At 34.9% G+C, this 23,492-nt stretch overlaps 2 protein-coding genes across 5 annotated transcripts; both read left to right on the top strand.

The window, feature by feature from the left end:
- Positions 1-287: 287 nt before the first annotated feature.
- Positions 288-6,707, top strand: LOC132276036 (protein trichome birefringence-like 16). The gene is made up of 5 exons (XM_059777285.1): positions 288-533; positions 1,564-1,718; positions 2,089-2,460; positions 4,599-4,794; positions 5,314-6,707. Exons 2-5 carry the CDS (start codon positions 1,565-1,567, stop codon positions 6,140-6,142), a joined length of 1,551 nt encoding a protein of 516 aa, XP_059633268.1. The 5' UTR covers positions 288-533; position 1,564; the 3' UTR covers positions 6,143-6,707.
- Positions 6,708-8,084: 1,377 nt separating this feature from the next.
- On the top strand, positions 8,085-23,487 carry LOC132276034 (uncharacterized). 4 transcript variants are annotated; one of them, XM_059777281.1, is made up of 15 exons: positions 8,085-8,705; positions 10,157-10,309; positions 10,407-10,619; positions 10,697-10,786; positions 10,976-11,098; positions 13,393-13,662; positions 14,538-14,694; positions 15,555-15,632; positions 19,027-19,127; positions 19,936-20,106; positions 20,525-20,599; positions 21,267-21,341; positions 21,962-22,069; positions 22,707-23,075; positions 23,196-23,487. In XM_059777281.1, exons 1-14 carry the CDS (start codon positions 8,313-8,315, stop codon positions 23,046-23,048), a joined length of 2,349 nt encoding a protein of 782 aa, XP_059633264.1. In that variant the 5' UTR covers positions 8,085-8,312; the 3' UTR covers positions 23,049-23,075; positions 23,196-23,487. The 4 variants fall into 4 exon arrangements, with proteins under 4 accessions (XP_059633264.1, XP_059633263.1, XP_059633265.1 ...); XM_059777280.1 differs by having other exon boundaries at positions 22,707-23,487; XM_059777283.1 differs by having other exon boundaries at positions 8,583-8,705; positions 10,170-10,309; positions 22,707-23,487.
- Positions 23,488-23,492: the final 5 nt, after the last annotated feature.

Below are 23,492 nucleotides of genomic sequence, written 5' to 3'. Positions count from 1 at the left end.
TTGAAAGAAAATATAACCAGTTATTTTTGTCTTTGGAGTATTTAACTAGGTGTATAATAAAAAATAACAAAACATATACCCCGTAGTAGTTAGTATAATACTATATATGAGAATATTTTCGTATTTCCGTGATTTTCTCCACCGTCCCTGTCAAGTCTCCGCACGGTCTCTTTCTGGAGTCTGAGGCGGTGAGACCTAGCACTAAAACAGCTAATATACTACTCGCTCTGTAACTGTCTCCAGATCCAGCCCTTTCGGAGTTGTCAATTTCAGGCACGCACGTCTATCTCTCTCTCTCTCTCTAGATGCATCTACTTCCAGCTTCGACACATATAGGCAAATACGTAATCTATATGTTTGCATACATTGATCAATTCAATATTAGTTGACGGTTAATTATTGTTCGACAGAGCATTGATGATATTGATTTGGTTCGCGATCCAGAATTTGGTTGATCCCAGCTGAATTCAATATATTACACAGTCCACATTTTTACTTACTCCCTCTAAATCGGACGCATTTGCTATTTCAAGGTATGATTTTGAGTTCCTTTCTGTCAATTCTGTCATTGTCTTCTGAATCTGTAATCATCTCGCCACATCTTGAATTTCTCCAGCAATTTGGCTTGTTGTCGTTGTTTTTACTGGTCCCAAATTTTTACTACTACTAGTACTGGAACTGGAAAAAGAATAAAGAATATGGTAGATCTTCCACATTTAGTTCATCTTAATTCCTCTGCGATAATATTATCTACTTTGGACTTTTCAAATTTCAGAGGAACTGGGTTATCACTATTAATAATGTTCTATGAAATCAAACTTAATTTTGTGTGCGATTATGAATGATTTCGGTTGTGCAGTTGATATCAGAAAGTTTAGGGTATTATTTCACCAGGATGTAGATAAAATTCTGTGTTTATTTTGTTATTTAATCCATATTTGTGCTTGTAGGAAGAGTTCGAATTTTGAACAGATGTAACTGAATTGTTCAATTTGCTTCTTTTTCAAATAAAAAGGGGGTGGCTGGTTAAAAAATGGGTGAACATATTGTTTTCCATACACGATTTGCACTGACAGGCTTTTCCTGATCATGTGAATGATATGGGTGCAGTTCATCCTCATCCTCGTCCTCATCCTCAGCCATGTTTCTTAAAATTATAAGAAAAATATACAGCAACAACCCCTGTATCTATTATGCATTTCAATCTCTGGAATAATCACAATATATAAGAGAATTTTCTTTTCATGTGAAATTTCCTTGTCATACCTTTGCTTTAATTAAATGTGTTGGAATTTGTATGCATATGTATAGTTCACTGTGCGTGTATAGATGTTTACCTACCGAAAAAGAAACAAAATGTATACATATATTGGAGAGAGATATCTGGGAGTGCCTCAGGAGCTACCTTAGTTTCTCAATTAATCTGTTTTTTTTCTTTTACTGCCTTCATTTTTCCTTGAACCATGTCTTTTGGTATTTTATTGATTGTAAGATTAAGGAATTTTTTAACCTTCCTATGACATCAGCATGACATTAAGTCTGGTATTTTTTGTTTGCATTAAGGATGAAAGGTGGCTGTTATGGATTGAGGGTTAAACAACTCTCTATTGGTCTGATTGCTCTTTTCTGCATGACCATTCTTATTTGGGTATCGGACAGAACCCCACTTCTCACCTCCTTACTTCCACCTCGGAATCACCTGTTGCAGCTATCTCCAGGTCTGCCTCCAGTAATGTATTATATATCATCGGATATTATTTTTCAGTTATTATTAAGATTTTGTAGCATATTTTGTGATGGCATTTAAAATGTTTAAGAGTGTAATTAAATGCTATAAGGACTATACCCTAATACTAATGCACAAAATCTATACTTCTGAGCTTTTGGATGAGAGCATTCTTTATATCCCTACCAAAATATTATCAGAACTGGGTGTAAATATCAAAGAAATTCATTGGAAGGGATTAGTCATGCCTTTTTGAATTACGATGCACTCAAGATTAACATTGGATACTATTTTGATTTAACCCGTGAATTAGTATACTAAGTGTATTTGAGACATCCCCATTGCATTTTATGTTTCCATAGGAGGTGCAGAGATTCTAACGGGTGCTCCCCTCTCAAGCTCACCATCTTCAATGTCGCATACATATGTGAACAAAGACACACCAACAAATGCAGAAAAAGATATGGTTAATAAACAAGGCAAACAGCATTTTAATGCATCAGATCAAATGGTTCCTGCAAAAAGCTCCCCTGAAATTAGCTGGATGGAAACAAATGTCATAATGACTCCTATTGTGAAGAAAGGAAACATATCCACAGGCGCAGAAAAAGAGATGGTAAATGAACCAGAGGAACCAAATTTTGGTGCATCAGATCCACTGGGTCATGCAAATAACTCTACTGAAATTAGGAAAACTGAAACAAATGTAACAACTACTCCTGCTGGAAAGAAAGGTAACATTTCACTTATGCTTTTAGTCAGGATGATAGAAATATTGATGTATGTATCACAATGGACCCATTTATTTAAATTATATGTATGTTGCATCTTATATTCAATTAGCATTTCCTACATTGGATGTAGCCTTTTAAGTGCTGAGCGGATCTCTTCAATTCTGCTTTCAGTTACCAAATTGTTAAGCACATCATATTAGCATGACTAACATTTTGTCTTTTGTGTGTGTGTGTGTTTGTGTATTTCCCATGCTTGTTATTTTATTGAATTGTCATAGTCATCATATCAGCTTGGCTTGTGCCTTGCCATAGCATCCATCTTTTCTATCCTGAACTATAATGCAAGAATATTTCAATTAATTTTGAATTCTATTGAGTTGTTGAAGTCCATGTTCCCCTTACGATTTTGAAGTCATCAAGTCTCCAAGACATGGTTACTAAAATCCCGATTCCCCAAAAAATCCCATGATGGATAGAATCCTTGTGGAGTCCCTGTAGGATTGTAAGAACATATGATTCCAATTTGACTCTGGATCAGATCCTACTATAAAGCCATAGAGTGTTACTCTTTTGTTCCTTTCAGGTAAGTTAAGTCCCAAGATAAATAAATAAATATATATATGATGAAACAAAGGTTAAGACCAACATAAACGTCCTAGATATCTATTTCAAAATTTTCTTCTCATTTTCACTCTACAATGATTATTTTAAGTTGTTTGCTTTAAACTATACAACTATTTAAACAACTTAATTCAGCAACTTGGTTGGTTATTTTGTTATGATGTGATGCAAAGGTGTTCAAGAATTTTGCTTTAAAAACAATACTTCAAACCGTTTAGTTCAGTTCCTGTATATTTATCTCTAATGCCCAATTTGTTTACTTCAAACAAACCAATCTTTTATCTAAAATTTTTTTTAGTGCTTATTTTGTCTTTATTCTTTGTTATAGGCTCTCTTATAGTGTCCTTAGATTAGTAGTTCAAGTATTTTAAAATATATGACAGTTAATGTGTGATTAATTACCTAATAAAAAAAATTTATGTTCATAAGCTGTTGATTTGTGAATTTTATGTTTTATGTTTTAGATCTAATAGAGTGACATACTATTATGGTTAGTTTTGTAAAAATGCAGCATTTTTTATACTAATAATTCTTTTATTTGTGTGAGGGATAATGTGCTCCAAAATTACTAGGGAGAGCTTTTGGAGGTTTAAGTTTTAATTCTTCTGTATTTTTTCCGAGTTTTTAATAAAAATTATTTATGTATTGTTTAAGAATTATTTAAAATAAAAATATTTTTAGATATTATCTTTCTCATTTTGTAGAATCTTATGATTCTTAATTTGATCCTGTCCTAAAGACCCTAAATTGATCCAACGTAAAATCCAAATTTTGATAACCTTGCTTCAAGGATTAAAACTTGATATCTCATTGTGTTGGCATGGAAATTCTTGGAAGTGAAGGTAAAGAAGCAGATTTTAAACGAATTTCAGAAGTAAATAATAGTTTAAAAACAGAACAGGCTGTGGATGTTGTAGCACCAGTGGATTGTGATTGGGGAACATAACAACAATTTGTCAAATCATGAGGAAAGGAAAGTTAAATATTGTTCTCCTTCAATTTATTTTAGACAATTAGTGTTAGTTCCACTACTCTTTGCACTGGTTGACTGTTTTACATCCTCATCAATAGACTATTGAGTCAATGGCTCCCCTTCAGTTCAAATTGAACAGAGTTAAAGGTCTCCAATTGCCCAAACAGTTTGCTTCTTTGTTGAAGGTGATCATGCAAAACTAAAGGCTATGGGTTTGGTTTATGAATGGTCTGATTTGAGTAATGTCAAGCTGCTTCCATTACCAGGGGCTGTAGCCTAGTGGTACTTCCTCACTTTCCAAAGTAGAACTAGAAGGTCGAGGGTCAAGTCCCGGGACAAAGTGAGTGTGAGTTTCTTGTCAAGGTGAAGGGAAAAAAAAAAAAAAGGCTTGCATTTCAAGGATTGTCCCATTAATTTACAATTTCAAATGTGCAGCTTTATTCTTATCAGTTCTGCACAAATGATTGATTATTGCTCATGGCTTATTATACTTTATATATATAGTATTAATAATAATTAATTGCCATTCTATGGACGGTTTCAGCCTGTAACTATGCCATTGGAAAATGGGTCATAGATGACAGTCGGCCTTTATATTCTGGGCTTGGTTGCAAACAGTGGCTGTCAGGGATGTGGGCTTGTCGGTTGACGCAGCGCACAGATTTTGCGTATGAGAAGTTAAGGTGGAGGCCAAAAGATTGTGAAATGAAAGAATTTACTGGGTCTAACTTCCTGAAAAGGTATTATTGCATCTTGTGTTTGGAAATTCTTCATATCAGTCAATCCTTTGTATGACTTTTTGATTGGAACATAGTTCGGTGATTCATTGAGACTAGTGTACCCCTATTCCTAAACACTGATCTAAAATCTACCTCCAACACCCGCCAAAACAACCAACAAAAGGAAAAAATTGCATTTTTGGTTGGGTTAAATCAGCTTCTAAATTTTCCGGTTTTGGATTGATCACATATAAGCAGGTTGTTAAGGTGATTGGTTTCTGATTATGGTGCTGCTGCAACTTGTAAGAAGAAAGTTCCTTCATTAGTGATTGAAGAGTATCCCTGATTTCTCTCCAGTCTGACTAGAGATTCCATCTCAAATCTTCACCAAATCCTTCTTTGAGCAGATCTAGTAGCATGCATTTACCCACTCCCCCAAACCCTTTTTTCACTCACATTGTACTTTATCCGAATTTTCCCTTATTGAATTTATTGCTATCTGGAATTATATGAGCATGCTGATTTTGATAACGCATTCAGGATGCAGGACAAAACTTTAGCTTTTGTTGGGGATTCGTTAGGTCGACAGCAGTTTCAATCACTAATGTGCATGATCACTGGTGGTGAAGAGAGGCCTGATGTCATTGATGTGGGGAGGGAGTATGGTCTTGTCAAAGCTCGCGGTGCTGCTCGCCCTGATGGATGGGCTTATCGGTTCCCAAGCACCAATACTACCGTCCTCTATTATTGGTCAGCTAGCCTGTGTGATTTGGAGCCAATTGATCCCAAAAACCGAGAGACTGATTATGCCATGCACCTTGATCGGCCACCAGCATTTTTGCGTCATTTTATTCACAAATTTGATGTCCTCGTTCTCAACACTGGACATCATTGGAATAGAGGGAAGCTGAAGGCAAACCGGTGGATCATGCACGTTGGGGGTGTGCCAAACACCAATAGGAAGATTGCAGAGATCGGAGGTGCCAAAAACTTAACAATATACAGTATTGTGAACTGGGTAAACTTGCAGCTCCCAAAATATCCAGGCTTGAAAGCATTCTTCCGGTCTATGTCGCCCAGGCATTTCTTCAATGGAGATTGGAACACAGGAGGTACTTGTGACAATACCACACCTCTATCTGGAGGGAAGGAAGTTTTACATGATAAGCCTGGCGATTCTGTTGCCGCAGGGGCAGTCAAGGGAACAAGGGTTCAACTTTTGGACATAACAGCTATATCTCAGCTTAGGGACGAGGGTCATATCTCTCGGTACAGCATTAGAGCCACGGAAGGAATGCAGGATTGCTTGCATTGGTGCTTACCCGGCGTTCCTGATACATGGAATGAGATCCTTTTTGCTCGAATTTAATCTGACAATGCTGGTGTTATTTAAGAATTCTTTCCATATGTCAGGAAAAAGAGACATATTCTACCTTTTCCTGGCTCGGATGAAATATACTACAGAACGTCATAGGGATGTATACACGGGATCAGAGATATTATTTATCAAAGTCCCATACAAGAGCTTGTGTTCCAAACTTTAATTTGTTGGAAGAGCTGTGATCTTATATAGTTCATATAGGTTTGTCCTTACCCTGTGGGGGTCAGGTGCCAATCATAAACATTCTGTGCAAGTATCCATGCTTAAGGACGTCTTGCATATCTTAGGCGGCAACATTCTTAATGAGAGGGCTGTTATTAAGGGACGGCCTTTAAAGAGGGCTGGTTATTATAAATTTAGGGCAGAAGGATATATGATTGAATTCTGCTTTAGATGTTGATAGTTCCTCTTTTGGATAACTGTATAAACAGGAGCAATAGGTTCATTGTTTCTTTTTTCTTTTTTGTTGATTTTGTTGTGTTGATGTTCAGGCTGGAGGTATGCAACAAATTCATTTCGATATATACTAATGAAAACTTACTCCTTTCCCTCACACTTGTGGGCCATTTTATTGCTTTGATGGATAATTTTATTTAGACAAGACTTGTTTACTCATCGGTGAGTAAGTCATTCATACTGTTTATGTGGTTCAATTATAAATTATAAATGTACAAATAATCACTAATTATAAAATCAGAAAAGTGAAATAAAGAAAGTGATAAATAAGGAAAATAATTTTTTTTTAGAATAAATTCATCTGATTTTTTTAGTTAATACTTTTCAGATTTTGTAATTATACTATATCATTTGTGCATTTTGTAGAGACGGCTTATTAAGTCTTTTTCATTTTATGGCCAAGATTTTGGATGATGAATATCCGACAGCTAAAAACAATTGGTCACCCAATTCTTTTTCTCAATGCCCTAGTGGGTTTTCAATTCTAAATTATATTCTATAGAGATAATAGTGGAGAAGCCCCCACTTTTCAAGATAATTTCATACCAAAAGTAGGGAAGCTGCTTTCCTTGACAAGACTTTTGACATTTTGGAAATTCTCTCCTTATCTAATCCTTCACATTCCTCCCCTTGTTTGATTTGGTTGCTGTGGTGAAATGTGAACTATGCTCCTTTTTGGATCGGGGAGTGTGATTTGTCCATAAGAAAAGAAAAAAAAGGAGGTAAAATTCCATTCCTTTGACTTATCCATTGGTGTGTAAATCACTGTTAAAATGAAAAATACACTTTAACAATGAATCTGGGGAGAGAATAAAAATCTCTATATCATTTTAACAATATATCTGGGTAGAGGAATAAAAAAAGGTTATCAAAAACAGTGATATGAAGTTGTTTCCGAAACAATTAATTGCATTTTACCTCTAGGTAAATTAATTTTAATTTTCATGAAGAAAGAACAAAAATAAAATTTAGATCACAAAGTTACCATAGGTCAAAAGGATAAAAAAATTAGAATGATCTAGAAAAAATAAAAAAATAATTAAATTAGAACAATCAATGATTGAGATCATTGATTGAGATCATTGATTATATTATTGAATTTTATTGCATACCTAATGTAAAATTAGAGTAATAGCACATAATTGAACTCGGTTACCAATCACTGTATGTAACTTTCTTGTCTGCCATTGCTTTGTCAAGTACGATAACTTTCTGTTTTTCGTTCAGTTGCTGGGACAAAATACCGGTTATTTTCTCAGGTGGGCTCAAACAATTCCAATAAAGCTTTAGAACTACCCCATTTCCACAAAGGGCACTAACTAAAGTCGCGCCATATCCATATGGATTATTGAGATTTGAAGTCGACATCTTAATTTATTAGTAATAATGACCCACTAATATCAGTGGCCCCCACAAGGGGGCTGAGTCATGGCACAGCTCAGGAGCACTAAATGTACAGCTTGCTCATGCGTAGCGTATTGAAAACAGAAAAAGAGCCGTTGCGTTAACGGCCGTCTCTTTCTCCAAAACCTGCATAGTTTCTATCAATCGTAAGATATCATCAAAGCGTTATTGAGACTTTGCGTTTGCGCAGCGATCTTCCTGAAAGGTCTATCTTTTTCATTTTTTCAAAACCCTACTTCAAAATCTCCTCCTATTCTCGGCCGCCGGTTAATTACACCCACCGGCGATACGGAACCAAATGGCCGCCGAGGACTTTGCGAGGGCCGTGGAAGACGGCCTGAGGCTGTCGAAGCGAGTGTACTTCGGTAAAGACAGGGCGGTGGCGCCTCCGAAGCCGATGGTCGAGATGGAGAAGTCGTTGAATTCGTACCTCCCGACGGCGCCGATGGTTTACGCTGTGATCTTTGATCCGGAGATCGTGGATAATCCGGATATAGCCAGCTACCAGCCTCACGTGCATGGGCGGTTGGATCCTCCGGCTTTGCTTCCGCTTCAGATGAACGGAATCGCGTTGGAGGCCGATTGTTATCTGGACACGGCGTTCCTGACGATTACTGGATCATGGAGAGTTCATTGTGTCATGGGAAGCCGTCACTGTGATTGTCGCGTTGCAATTCCAATGGGCGAACAGGTAACAAAACACTGTTTCATACAATACTATACATGTGTGATCATCAATTTCACACATTTTCAAGAATTTTATTTTGTTTTTTTTCTTTCTTTCTTCTCTGTTTGGTAGCTGTTATTAGCTAAGAAGGATGTACTTGAGCAAACAATAAATTATTTCACTTCATAATTTCTTTTCATATGTTTAAAAGCGTGAAGGATACAAAGACACACATCTAATATCTGTTTTGTAATTCAGTTAACTGCTTCACTATAAAAGTGGTGCTTCTGGGGCAACTTGATCAGAGAATGATTCTCGTTTCATTTTAGGAGAGAAAATTTCCTAATTATGAAGTAACTTAGGTTTGTTTAAAAATTAGTATAAATTTGTGGTAATTGATTTAAATGAAAAAGCAATTTGGATGGAGAAAGCCAGAAAGGTTAGTGTTAAAGGATGACATAATTGTAATTTGACGGCATGTAAAAAGAATCATACACGTCAGTGATTCACACTCAAAAGGGTGTTGTCATGATTCTTTTTACATGACGTGCATCACTCATTGGTTTAATTGCTTTGGAGTGTTATTGTTTTGTTTAACAGTCTTAAATCATCATTGTATTTTCATTGTTTTGGCTTAGGTTGATTATTTTGTTACAAGAATCTTATACAGTAGAAAATTATAAAATGTTATGGTGGTAGGCTATACTTTCCTACTGAGCATATGCAGGAAATTGATGGTGACCGTCCTAAGTTATCGCGAGACATGTTGGACTGCTACCTGACTTGGCCTATTTTCGCGCCATATTGTATAAACCATATACATGATGGAATCAGATTTACATATAAAATTAATATTTCAGACTCTGTGTAACATAGGGACTGACAAATTGTTAGAGAGACGTTGTTGGTGCGGATTAAGTATGTCTGGATTTGAAATAATGGGTGAATCCTCTAGTAAAGGGGATTGGGGTGTGACCAAATGTCACAGAGAAGTTGTTGCAGATTGTGAACAAACGAATGCTTTTTAGATCTCTCATTCCACCATTACATCTATACTTGTGCAACAAAAGAAAATGATGTGGTGGTGTACGAAGACAATGTCACATCATGTTATGCTTTTAGCTTAAGAGTAGTATTTTTTCACATGAATTTCTTATTTGTGTTTTTTATATCCTCAAATAAAAGAGTTCCCCAATATTGTTCTTATTTTGTTGGTTCATATGCAAGCAGCGCATGCATAAGTGTGCATACGTGCAAGCCCATGTGCACACAATGTTAACCTTATCAGCTTCTATGTTGTGCATGGATGTTGAAAGTACAGGCAATGTTTGTATCTCAAATTATGTTTATATGCATTCCCATGATATATTAAGTTCTTAAATGTATAGTTAGTACCTTTGTTTAATAGAAATGGAACTTTGCTGATTTCTTTTTTCTTTCTTTTGTTCTCAAGTAATACATTATTTGGCTAACAGGGTTCAGTTCTAGGTGTGGAGGTTGAAGTACCTGGGAAATTTTATTGTACCCAACTGATTGCCATGGATGAAAAGCAGGACCTGGAAAAGGTAGCCAAAGCTGAAGATGGAGGCTTTTTGAAACCCCATATATTTACTTTTACAATACCCCAGGTAACTACTAATTCTGTCTAGTAGACTCTAAATTCTTCATGATCTGTAGTTACAAGTCTTATTCAATTCCATTAAAACATATGCTTAAACTTTTCAGATTGATGGGGGGTCCAATCTTTCAATCAAAGTTAGTTGGTCTCAAAAAATATTACATCAAGATGGTCAATTCTCCTTGAATGTACCATTTAGTTTCCCCGAGTATGTCGTTCCTGCTGGAAAGAAGATTTCCAAAAAAGAGAAGATACAACTGAATGTTAACTCTGGCCCTGGAACTGAATTGCTGTGTAAGACGGCTAGTCATCCTCTAAAGGTGCATATTTTTCTTAGTTTCTATTAGATTTTTGTTTTAATATTTCAATAAGTGAATAGCTTTTTCTGCAAGTGCAGGAACTACGGCGCCAAGTGGGGAACTTGCGTTTCTTATATGAATCAGAAGTTCTTACATGGTCAAGTAGCGATTTCAATTTTTCATACATAGTAAGACCCTACCCATATACACTGACTTATTATGCATATGACATGTCGCTGCTGCTTTATTATACCGGCAAAGTATATGAGTGTATATACTATGAAGTTTCATCATCGTGGATATGCATGGACTTATATTGGGAGATGCACGATTGTATGAGATTATAAAAACTTATTTCCCAGCACACATGTTTGCAGGTTTCTTCAAGTAATGTATTTGGCGGTGTGCTTTTACAATCTCCATCTGTGCTTGACACTGATCAAAGAGACATGTTCTGCTTCTATCTTTTTCCAGGAAACGAGCCAAGTAGGAAGCTTGAGGTAAATTGTCTTTTTCTTTATTCTTCGTTTTTGCCCAATAAGTAATTATAAATGAAGCTTTTTTGCTTCCATATGTGATTGTGATGTTGAATTATATAACAAATATAGCAGAAAAGGAAGCGCCGTTGTGTAGCCTCAAACGATGGTTTTGGGATGGTTACACTTTATTAACACGGTAAAATAATAATGATTCATAAGCCAGCTTCAAATATTAGGGATAGTTATTAAGAACTGGCACGGGACACGAGTAAAATAGTGATACGAAATTTCAATAAATTAGGACATGAACTTGGCAAGGATATGACAATAAAATAGTAGTATAATTTTTTTTTGGTTATATATAATTTTTATTTATTTATTATATATATAAAATTAACTTTTGTTCAAGATCACATGTATATTCATAAATATCATCCATTTAAATAAGGCCCACCAGATAGCCTATATTTTTTTTTGAAAAACATAAAGGTCTATTGGCCCAAATTCCATTAAAATAAATAAATATATATATATATATATATATATGTATATCCAAAAGGCACAATCCTTGTGGCCAAACAAGTTGTAAAAGAATATAAGATTGGAATCTTGTCTCCCCCTATCTCGCACACTCTTTCATTCACATCTCTTTGAATCCCTCTTTTTTAGTTGTTCCTCTGTCTCATCCCCCCCTCCCTTTGAAAGGATATATGCATATGATTTCGATTTTTTATATATATTCGTGTATATACATGCGCATAAAATCGATTTGGCTCCCACATCAGATATCAATTGTAAAGCACACCTTGGACAGGGGTTGTACTAGCCTTGGACACAAAGGCTAGGGCATGTGTCTGACACTCCTTAAAAGTGTCTTAACAGTTGTGCGTAACATCAATTAACATGTTTAATTTCAAATTTATTTATTTATTTTTTATTCTTTAATTAATGTTTTCCTACTAACTTTAGTCTAAGTAATGAAGCTTATTTATTTGTTTACTTGGGTTTCTTTTAGATCATCTAGGTATATATTTGCACGTGTGAAGGATGTTAAGTAGGACCATGTTTAAAGGAGAGATTTTAAGATATATATATATAACATAATGTTTATATTTCGTGTAAATACATGCGCATAAAATCGATTTGGCTCCCACATCAGATATCAATTGTAAAGCATTGACACGCCTTGGACAGGGGTTGTGCTAACCTTGGAAATGAAGGTTAGGGCATGTGTCTGACACTCCTTAAAAGTGTCTTAACAGTTAGCGCGTAACATCAATTAACATGTTTAATTTCAGAATTTTTTTTTTTTTTTTGGTTACTGTTTTCTTACTAACTTTAGTATAAGTAATGAAGCTTATTTATTTGTTTACTTGGGTATCTTTTAGATCATCTAGGTATATATTTGCATGTGTGAAGGATGATAAGTAGGATCATGTTTAAAGGAGAGATTTTAAGATATATATATAACATAATGTTTATATTTCTAGCAGAAAAAATTTACATCAATTAAGGTGGTGAAGAGTTGGTGCAATTTTTTTTTTTTTTTATAAAAACTTGGGTATCTTTAGATCATCTAGTCATATATATGTGTGGAGGATGCTAAGTAGGACCATGTTTAAAGGAGAGTTTTAAGATATAAATATAACATAATGTTTATATTTCTAGCAGAAAAAATTTACATCAATTAAGGTGGTGAAGAGTTGGTGCAATTTTTTTTTTTATTTATAAAAACTTGGGTATCTTTAGATCATCTAGTCATATATATGTGTGGAGGATGCTAAGTAGGACCATGTTTAAAGGAGAGTTTTAAGATATAAATATAATGAGTATATTTCTAGCAGAAAAAAGTAATAATAAGTAACAAATAGCATTTATTAAATTTATACCTGTTAGTTAATGATGAGCAATTAACTTATCGCATGTTAGTTGAACTATAGCATGTTAGCTAACTTCTTCAAAAGCCAATGATTTTTTACACGGGAAATTATTTTGACACCTATGTTGAATAGAATTTTGAGTTCTATGACTTTGTCTACTCACAACTTGCACAAAACATCCTACTTCACTGTATGCAATCTACCATCAAATTTCAACCAATATTATATTATAATGTATATTTGCATGGGATCATAGGTTTTCCCAAAATAGCATCTGACATCGAATATTGGTGCATTTTAGTTCGAGCCCAATTGTTTTTTCCATTGTTTTCTCAACCATCTACATTTTTTTTCCCTTGTTCATCTGCATTTTGTTTGGTTTAGTTTATCTGGAATCATGTTGTATTAATTTCTTTTTATTAATCAATTTGAAAGGTTTTCAAAAAGGAAGTGGTGTTTGTTGTTGATATAAGTGAAAGCATGCGGGGAAAGCCACTTGAGGTTACAAAGTATGCATTATCTGTGGCACTCTCAAAGCTTGGTCCAGAAGACTCATTTACTATAATAGCCTTTAATGGAGAGACTTACCTATATTCCTCATCTATGGAGTTGGCAACCAAGGACGCGATTGAAAATGCCACTCAGTGGATTAGCATGAACTTCATTGCAGGTGGTGGTACAGATATTTTGCTTCCCCTTAATCAGGTTCCATTTCATTCTCTTTCGTCGTTCACTGATTATATTTTGTTATTCCAGTAATTTCCCTAGATCAAAAAAAAAAAAAAAAAATCTCACCAGTCCTCCAGTGTTCACTGATCATATATATATGGATATATTATATAGTGTTTGTATCTGCACTGAGTTAGCAACATGACACTTTTTCTACCATACTGATTGACCAAATGAATAATACATGCCTCATGTATAAAATAACTATGTGGCGGTGCCTTTTCAACAAGCATCATAAAAAAGAAAAGGAGTATTACAGTTACAAACTTCTACACTCACAACCTGTACCCAAAATTTTTATGCAGTCAACTTCTCTTCTTTTTTTTTTTTTTTTTGTACACCCCAAATCTGCATAGTTTATATGTTATTAGTGTTAGTATCATATAAATGTATGGTTATGCTTTCTGAAGCTCAACCAAGATGTTGCTTCTTATGGATTGTTGGAGGAACATTCGGTCACTCACTACCTGATGTAACTGCTGAAACTTCACCAATCTACATGTAATTTAAAATTTTCTCGTAGTATATCTATTTATTTTCACCTTTTGCAGTGTACCTTTATGTAGTCAATTTGACTGTTATTGCAGAACCATATTGTTGAAAAGTTAATAATTTGATGTTGAAGGGTATGCTTGTTGTTTGTAATTAAATTTTACTTAAAAAGGAAAAAATGTTTGAAGGTATGCTGAATGCTTTCTGATGTCCATCCAGGATGTTACCCAATCAACCAAGTTTTTTTTTTTTTTTTTTTTAATATAGCATTTCTAATTGATCTTATAAAGTGTTGGTATTCAATACACTGTAACCTTTTTATTCAACCTTAATTGAAATCTTTTGCTACAATGTTTCAGGCAATAGAAATGTTATCCAGTACTCGCAATGCTATTCCTCTGATTTTTCTCATCACTGATGGGGCTGTTGAAAATGAGAGGCACATTTGTGACGTTATGAAAAGTCATCTAACAAATCGAGGATCAATATGCCCACGTATCCACACCTTTGGCATAGGTAGGAACTCCTCCTAGTCTATTTGATGTAATTGTTTGCTGATGACAATACCAGGAGAGATAAAATTTGTGTGGAATGTCACATTCTTCATTGTGTTGAGTAATGTTCATAGAACAACTTTTTATACTTTTCTTTTGTTTGTTTGTTTTTTTGTTTTTTTTTGTTTTTTCATAATTCCCAACATATCCATTGCTTTATGCAAAGCTTGCACATGACCAACATGATGAAAGCAGCAATGTGTGCCAATTACAACTCTGCTGCTGGTGGTAATATGTGTACGTTCCATGAAAATAGTGGCATTCATTGTCCATCAATGCTCTAGACATTTGTTGCTCTCTTCCTTTCATTCAATTTGCATATTACATCCATGGATGCATAATTCAAATAGTGCCATGATTGATTGGACCAGTGATATTCAAACGGTGGATGCTTTTTGATTTTTCTAAATTTTACCGAGCAATAATTGTTTTCTTGTTTCATGATCCTGCTTTATAAGATTGACATTATCTGGTCATACATGTATGTTCCTTGAAGAGAGTGGCTTTCATTGTCCATCAATGATCTAAGTCACTTGCTGCTCTCTTCTTTCATTCAAGTTGCATATTATATCTATGGATGCGCGTAATGTCAAATAGCGCCACGATGATTGGACTAGTGAATTCTCACTTGTTAGGATTATTATTTTGGACCTTTAGTATGGAGGGAGTTCTATTTATTTTTTGACCTTCCACTTGTCATATCAAATTTTCAGTTATATTCTGTAATCATTGTTTCTTGGGATGGAGAGAGATGCATGTCGGAGGCAATAATTGCGTTTTATTTTCAAACCTTCTAGTTGACTTGTCATTTCAAATTTCCAGGTACATTCTGTAATCATTATTTCTTGCGAATGCTTGCAATACTTGGCAGGGGCCATTACGGAGCTGCTTATGATGTAGGTAAGTTCTGTGATTTCATATTATTATTATCTTGGAAAAAAGCTAAGCTCCTTTCTCCAAAGCGAGTGTGCATATTTTGAAGTTATTGAGAATTTCTGTTGGTGTGACACAATAAGCATCATTTTTTTTTTCATTTTCTTTATTAGTTGAACTCAAGAAATATATTTTTGAATTTAGTAATCGTATACTTTAAATAGTTAATTTTTATGTTATTTAGCTTGGTATATTTATTTTTTAACTGCTTCAGAGTTGTGTGTTTGTGTCTATTATATGTATTTATATGCTTTTTTTTTTTTTTGGTTGTGAGGAACCCCTTTTCACTGATGTGTGTACGATCTAATCCTTTTTAGATTCTGTAAACTAGCTTCATACTTGGATAGACAAAACTACTATTATTTAGGAGATAAAATAAAGGAAATGGAAAGATGATTGGGGAGGGAATGGATAGCGTTTTCATTGAAAAATAAATGGGGGAGAAAAGGAAAAAGTGGATAATCTGTTGTGCGAGGACAAAGAAGCGCAAAACACTAACTTTCTTGTCTCTCCTCTCCATTTCCTTTCATTGCAAAAAGGGGTTTTAGAAGCCCAACCATTCCCATTTTTTGTCCCTCCCTTCCTCCCCTTTCATTCCTATTTAAGAAAGGCATATTCTTTCCCATTTGGTTTCTTTTTTAACCCAAATATCTGGTATTTCAAGAATAATGATCATATTCATTAATTATATTACATTCTGATAGATTGCATTTATGTTTTTTGGTAATAACTTGTATTACATTTCCATTTTTTGTCCCTCCCTTCCCCTTTTCATTCCGATTTAAGAAAGGCATATTCCTTCCATTTGGTTTCTTTTTGGTAATAACTTTTATTACATTCCCATTTTTTGTCCCTCCCTTCCCATTTTCATTCCTATTTAAGAAAGGCATATTCCTTCCATTTGGTTTCTTTTTTAACCCAAATATCTGGTATTACAAGAATAAAGATCATATTCATTAATTATATTAAATTCTGACAGATTGAAGAATACTCACTTGTATTGCATTAATGTTTTTTGGTAATAATTTTTCGCAATAAAACATTCCCATTTTTTGTCCCTCCCTTCCCCTTTTCATTCCTATTTAAGAAAGGCATATTCTTTCCCATTTGGTTCCTTTTTTAGCCCAAATATCTGGTATTTCAAGAATAATGATCATATTCATTAAATTATATTACATTCTGATAGATTGAAGAAGATGTTTTTTTGGTTGCTGACACAGTTGTATTGCATTCTCCAAGGAATTGGCATGCAAATATGCTCCTCTTCTATGTGTAACTTTTTAGGAGCAAGTATTTTTCACTTGCTGAGCAAGATACTTCACTATGAACTATGGACACTTTGAACAGTGAATATTGATTTTAAACAGTTAATTCCAGATATGGAACCCTTGGTGAAGCCTGATTAGGTGCTTGCTTGGCTTTTAGAAGCAAGCCTAGTTCATTAAGCAAGTGGCTTTAGTAACTTGCCAGTGGAGAGTTTTTTTTCAGCATGGTAAGAGGTAATACTAAATAAGTTTTTCAGCATGGACTCTTACATGTGTTGATGCAACACAACATGGCTAAGGGCTTGGGGATACATGCTCAACACACAATCCCAAATTGGACATGCTGATCCGTCACATGTTATGATCGAAGAAGTAAGAACTCAAATTTGATAAGAGGTATCCCCAAGCCCTTTGAGAGTTTTTTTTCAGCATGGTAAGAGGTAATACTAAATAAGTTTTTCAGCATGGACTCTTACATGTGTTGATGCAACACAACATGGCTAAGGGCTCGGGGATACATGCTCAACACACAATCCCAAATTGGACACGCTGATCCTTCACATGTTATGATCGAAGAAGTAAGAACTCAAATTTGATAGCAAAGAAGAGTTTCTGATTTTTGACATATTTAGAAGTCCTTTTATACCGAGCACTGATAGGCGTTGCGGCAACCGACTGTCGCAACACTCACTGATAAGCGTTGTGACAACCGACTATCGTAACACTCACTGATAGGCGTTGTGACAGCCGACTGTCGTTAACACTCACAGCCCCCTAGTGGGCACTCATGGTGGGCCCCACTAAGGGACTGTGAGTGTTGCGACAGTCGGTTGTCACAACAAATACAATTTTCCTTTTATATCACACGGCATTTAACTAATCATAATAAAGTATATTCTTAAAGAACAACAATATCAAACATTACACTATTATATAACATATACTTATTTAAATGTGTACATGTCTATGTACTGTATCCAATTGAAAATTAAGTACTGAAAATTTTTAAGAGCTGAATTTTAAGCGCTGAAGATTTTAAGTGGTAATTTAAAATAAAATATTTTTTAATATTTTGTAAAATTTAAAGCATTTAGTGATAAGTGATGTTTTGTGTCACTTAAATTTTTACCCCATTTTAATTCCAGCTTACCGTTTTCAGTGGCACTCAAATTGCGCTTAATTGGATAATAGCTTAATATAAGTGCTAAATTATTCAAACCTTATGTAACATATATTGTATAATTTGGATTTTTTTTTTGGATGTGCCAGGGATTGGTTGATATTGATTCAAAAAAATTTTAGTGGAAAAACCTATTTATGCTTTTCGTACATGTATTTATATAAATATAATGCGTAATACAGGCCTACGTACCTTCATCCATTTCCCGCATGTAAATTTTGGGATCAGGTGAGGTTTGACACTCATAGTACCCAGAACATGTACACAAGTTCATGTAAGATAGATTGTATGAAGAGTTATGGATTTTTTTTTTGGATAGCCAGGGAATAGTTGATATAGGTCCAAAGATTTTAAGTGCGAAAACTGGTTCTTTAGTCTGTATATGCGTCATTGAGTGTACAGATCTGAACTTGAGACAGTAGCGCGGAGCCAGAAAATTAGTTCAGAGTGGGCAACAATAAACAATAATATAATAAAAAAGTAAATTAAAATAATAAATAACAAATAAGGGGTCTTTTTTTAATTTTGATTTTTATAAATTATGTAGAAATCCACTATGAGAAAAAATATGGGTCTTTTTTGAAATTTTAACATCTTATTAGGCAAATGAGTTACAAATATGAGGGGTCTTTTTAAATTTTAGATATTTTCTTAAGCTCTTTTGTGAATTAAGAAAATTTTCAGTGGGCCTAAGGTGGTTACGCCACCGGCTTGAGACTGTTGCCATAACTGGATAACCTGCACAAGTACAGTGGTAGTGTGTCTACAGGATCAGTGATTGGGGGTTGTAAGGTCTTAGGTTGGCACCCATGGCATCATTTGGGCTCTCTTTTTTGTCTCTTTGGCAATTATGAATTTCAATTTTGCCTTGTTACATGGAAAATTCTTTTTCTAATCCAGCTTTGTGTTTGGTCAGATTCAATTGATATTCGAATGGAAGGATTATTTTCCAGAGCTTTGTCTACTATTCTTGCAAATATAGCCATTGACACACTGGAAAACCTTGATGAACTTGAGGTATGCTTGGCGTGGCTGTCTTCATAATTTTCATTTTGTAAAGCATCATTAAGGACATGATAGCATCTTCTCAATTTTCGTTTTGCAAGTAATTTAAGAACTTCCTTGCTATATGTTCCATGATTTGCTGAATATTTTCGACAAAGTTGTCAGCTATTATGATCTTTAAGTAACATCTATAATGATTTTTTTTTTCCCCAATGAATCAAATATAATGATGTTGCAGTTACAGATTTTTGGGGGATGCAAATAATGTAATTTAAATGTAGTGCGTACTATGTTGTTTTATATTGTGGTCTTTTTTTGTCTGTATCCATGTCTCATTATTCACTTGGAGTTATAAAAAAAAATTCCTGTTATGTTGGTCCATTATTACGTGGAACTAGCGAGAAATTCACTTATTTGCTGCATAACATTTGTCAACCATATCCTGCTTGCATTAGACTTGGTACTTCACATTTTCTGATTGATCTGTTTTTCGTCCCTCAAACTTAACATGGAATTTTAACAATGAATAGGTGTATCCTTTTCATTATGATTTTTGGGGATGCAAATGATGCAATTTAAATGTAGTGCGTACTCTGTTGTTTTTATATTGTGGTTTTTGTCTGTATCCATGTCTAAAATCTTTTTTCCATTATGTTAGTCCTTTTTTACATGGAACTAGCAAGAAATTCACTTATTTGCTGCATAACTTTTGTCAATCACATCCTGCTTGCAATTAGACTGGTTTTCCTTCACATTTTCTGATTCATCTGGTTTTTTGTCCCTCAAACTTAACGCGGAATTTTTACAATCATTATGATAGGTGTATCCTTCTCGTATTCCAGACCTTTTATCTGAAAGCCCATTGATTGTGTCAGGCAGATACCATGGAGACTTTCCTGACACCCTCAAAGCTAGAGGTGTCCTCGCAAATATGAGCAATTTTACTATTGACCTGAAAGTACAACAGGCGAAGGACATACCTCTTAATAAGGTAAGGTATCAATACAGTAAGCTTATTACTCTTATGTGTCACACAATCTGTACTAATTTTTGGTGCCTTGTTGGTAGCTTTCGTTTTGATGTCCATTTAAAGTTGTATCTGCTATAGACTTCAGGTGAATGAAAATTCCATTGGAGCCTCTGAGTTTTGGATTGTATTTGTATATTTTACCCATCACATTCTTTCATTCACCTGTTTACCTGTTCCAGTTCATGATTCACTAAGTTCCTTAATTCGAAGATAATACCAACTAATCGATTGCTATCCGTGTTAGAGCATCTATAGGTTTTATTTGTTACAGATAGCTTAACTTCATTCAATTATATTTCTTCCGGATCCTTTTGTTGATTTCTTAGTTATGTTAGAGCATCTATTCTCTTGATGTAAAATAACTTTTTATTTGCCACAGGTACTTGCAACGCAACAGATTGATGTACTCACAGCTCAGGCATGGTTTTCAGAAAATAAAGAGCTTGATGAGAAGGTCTGTTACTCTTAACATGCCTTTTTCCCCTCCTCCGGTTGTTGATAAATAGTGCAAGTGTCAAACAACTAAATAGGATCACAAGCCTTCTTTTCCTTATTCAGTTGTTGATTAATAGTTTGGCTTTGGAAGTTCAAATTGTTTGAGGGGATTTGAAGATTATGGTGATAAATGTTGAGCAGAGAGGTCGGCAATTAATCAGACAAATTGAGTTATACAGGAGAAAGCTGTTGAGTGGGACCCCTATCTAGATTTTTATTTCAATTTAGTTTATACATCTAAAACATGTATGATGTACCTACTTCTAAGATGCACCTACACTGGGATTTGAACCCAGACCTTGAGATGGATACTCTGAAATGGGTTTCAATTACACTAGAAGACTGTGGTCTCTTTACCCTAGAAGATTTATTTGCTTTTAAATCAACTTTTATTTAGATCTATACTCTCTTGATGTAATTTGACACCCATTTTAAAGTATCCATTATACACGCTTTAGATATTTAAAATAAATTGAAATAAAAGCCTAGATAGGTGATAAATGGTGAGCAGAAGGGCCAATTAGGGAAATTGAGTTAGTTTCCATCTATACTCTCTTGACGTAAAAATCAAAAGTTAATTTACATCTATACTCTCTTGATGTAAATTAACTTATTATTTGCCATAGGTACTTGAAAAGCAACAGATTGATGTAGTCACAGCTCAGGAATGGTTTTCAGAAAATAAAGAGCTTGATGATAAGGTCTGTTACTCTTAACATGCCTCTCTTTCCTCCTCCGGTTGTTGATAAACAGTGCAAGTGTCGAACAACTAAATAGAATCATAAGCCCTTTTTCCCTCTTTCAGTTGTTGATAAAAAAGTTTGGCTTTGGAAGTTCAAATAGTTTGAGGGGGGATTGAAGATTTTGGTGATAAATGGTGAGCAGAAGGGTCGCCAATTAGGCAAAGTGAGTTTATACGGGAAAAAGCTGTTGAGCGGACCCCTATCTAGATTTTTATTTCAATTTATTTTATCCATATAAAGCATGTATACTTTTTAGATGCACCTACACTGGTGTTTGAACCGGACCTTGAGATGAATACTATGAACATTTATTCGCTTCTAAATCATCCTGGTACCATTATCCAAACCACCAGTCAGCAACAGTTCTGGATCTTCTTTACCGACAATCTACGTGTTGATGAAACAGTTGGTTTAATGGTGTTAGGGGGGGTCTAATAACATATCATTGCGCTGGTTCATGTTTAATCCTATGCATGACTACATTGTTTTGGGATGTCTCACAGTTTCTTTTATGCCCCAGTAAGTTTCTGTTCTGAGGTGTAAAGACATTTACCTCATCTGTTTCTTATTGTTGGCAGATAGCCAAATTGAGCATACAAAGCGGTGTGGTGTCTGAGTATACCCATATGATATTGCTCGAGACTCAGAGAGGGAAGAAAGCCACCGAATCAACTGGAGTGCAGCAGGTATGCATTACCTATAATAAATGTTAAAAAGTGAAAGTGTATGTCAAAGTTTTCCACCCTCCTTAAGTTGAGGCATGAGCCTTGTGGTGATGAGAGGGTATAAGTTTTTTTAATTTTTGATTTAAAACAGCTAATATCAAGTCAAAGAAAGAAAACAACATTTAATTTGCAATAAATAAGTGCCCTGTAGGAATACGTGGTTGATGTGATCAAATACGTGATACACAATAACGAAAGGATTCCAATGGTGGCCTACTGAGTACATATTGCACCAAAACACTGGTCAAGTTTATAGCAACACAGTGAACCAGCTGCATATAACCCAAAGCAAGTGTTATATTGCACCAAAACACTCGTAACAACCAGTCAAGTTCATAGCAGCACAGACCAGCTGCATATAACCAAAAGCAAGTGTTATAAATGCCTTTAAAACTGGTTGGTTTAATCATATCAAATCTCCTTTTGTATATGAGAAATGATAATTATTTAGTTGGGAGAAAAATGTGGATCATGCTGATCTCTTTGTACGTTTGCCGAAGTAGTTGTGAGGGAGGAAGTGATTTATCTTGTGCATATACAACCTTTACGGTGAAATTATGATTTATATGATGAATTAATTGAAAGCCAACATAAACAGGTAAGCAGCAAAAGTGATTCCCAGAAGACGGACTCTACAAGCCAGAAAATTTCGACATTAGCTACCTTTCAAGTTGGCTTTGGCAACTTGAAAGCAACTGCTGAAAACATTCCTCCTGGATTTGAAGAACCAAAATCGCCCGACCGTGGTGAAATTTTAGCTATGGCAGCTTCCAACTGTTGTGGCAAGCTCTGCGGCCACTGTTGTTGCATGTGCTGCGTCAACACATGTTCGCGGATGAACGACCAATGCGCAATAGTACTCACACAGCTCCTTGGTGCCCTAGCATGTTTAGGTTGCTTAGTTTGTTGTGATACGTGCTGTTCTGGACGCGATGGATGACAAAGCCAAAACTATGAGATCTTTCAGGTTCTTGTTCTATGCAGTGATAATATTCATGTCTGTATATGAAAAGGGTTGCATTTTTCTTAATATATTCATTTATTTTTCACTGGATCGGCTTGATTTAAATGCCTTCAATAACTGAAGTCTCTAGACCCAACGAGTCTCGGAAATATGAAAGATGAAGAAGAAGATTTGCAGGAATGAGGATCCATCGGAACTCTCCCACTGAAGATCCACAAGGGTTCAGCGCATTGGAAGATTTGCAGCAAGGAGGATCCTTTGGAGCTACATGACGCTCATTGGGACTTCAAATCCATTATTTATCTTTAGTTTTGATTTTGTATACAACATTTACAAACCCATTTTTTCACCCATTCAAAATCTTACCACCTTCCTAGTGTGATTTAAAACTGTATAATATTTAGAAATTTCAATCTTTTA

The sequence above is a fragment of the Cornus florida genome, unplaced genomic scaffold (genome assembly GCF_030987335.1).
Source record: "Cornus florida cultivar Cherokee Brave unplaced genomic scaffold, ASM3098733v1 CherokeeBrave_3.0.0_Hap2_Chr10, whole genome shotgun sequence".
Taxonomy (NCBI): Eukaryota; Viridiplantae; Streptophyta; class Magnoliopsida; order Cornales; family Cornaceae; genus Cornus; species Cornus florida.
Note: the sequence above shows the minus strand (reverse complement) of the source record. Positions and strands in the feature narration are given on the sequence as shown.

What these genes read in the sequence shown, in the direction of transcription:
- LOC132276036 (XM_059777285.1), top strand. Translation starts at nt 1,565, where the DNA reads ATGAAAGGTGGCTGTTATGGATTGAGGGTTAAACAACTCTCTATTGGT. An exon ending in CCTGTTGCAGCTATCTCCAG is followed by an intron (nt 1,719 to 2,088) that starts GTCTGCCTCCAG and finishes ATGTTTCCATAG; the next exon opens with GAGGTGCAGAGATTCTAACG. An exon ending in GGGTCTAACTTCCTGAAAAG is followed by an intron (nt 4,795 to 5,313) that starts GTATTATTGCAT and finishes TAACGCATTCAG; the next exon opens with GATGCAGGACAAAACTTTAG.
- LOC132276034 (XM_059777281.1), top strand. Translation starts at nt 8,313, where the DNA reads ATGGCCGCCGAGGACTTTGCGAGGGCCGTGGAAGACGGCCTGAGGCTG. An exon ending in CGGCTAGTCATCCTCTAAAG is followed by an intron (nt 10,620 to 10,696) that starts GTGCATATTTTT and finishes CTGCAAGTGCAG; the next exon opens with GAACTACGGCGCCAAGTGGG. An exon ending in ATAAAGAGCTTGATGATAAG is followed by an intron (nt 21,342 to 21,961) that starts GTCTGTTACTCT and finishes TATTGTTGGCAG; the next exon opens with ATAGCCAAATTGAGCATACA.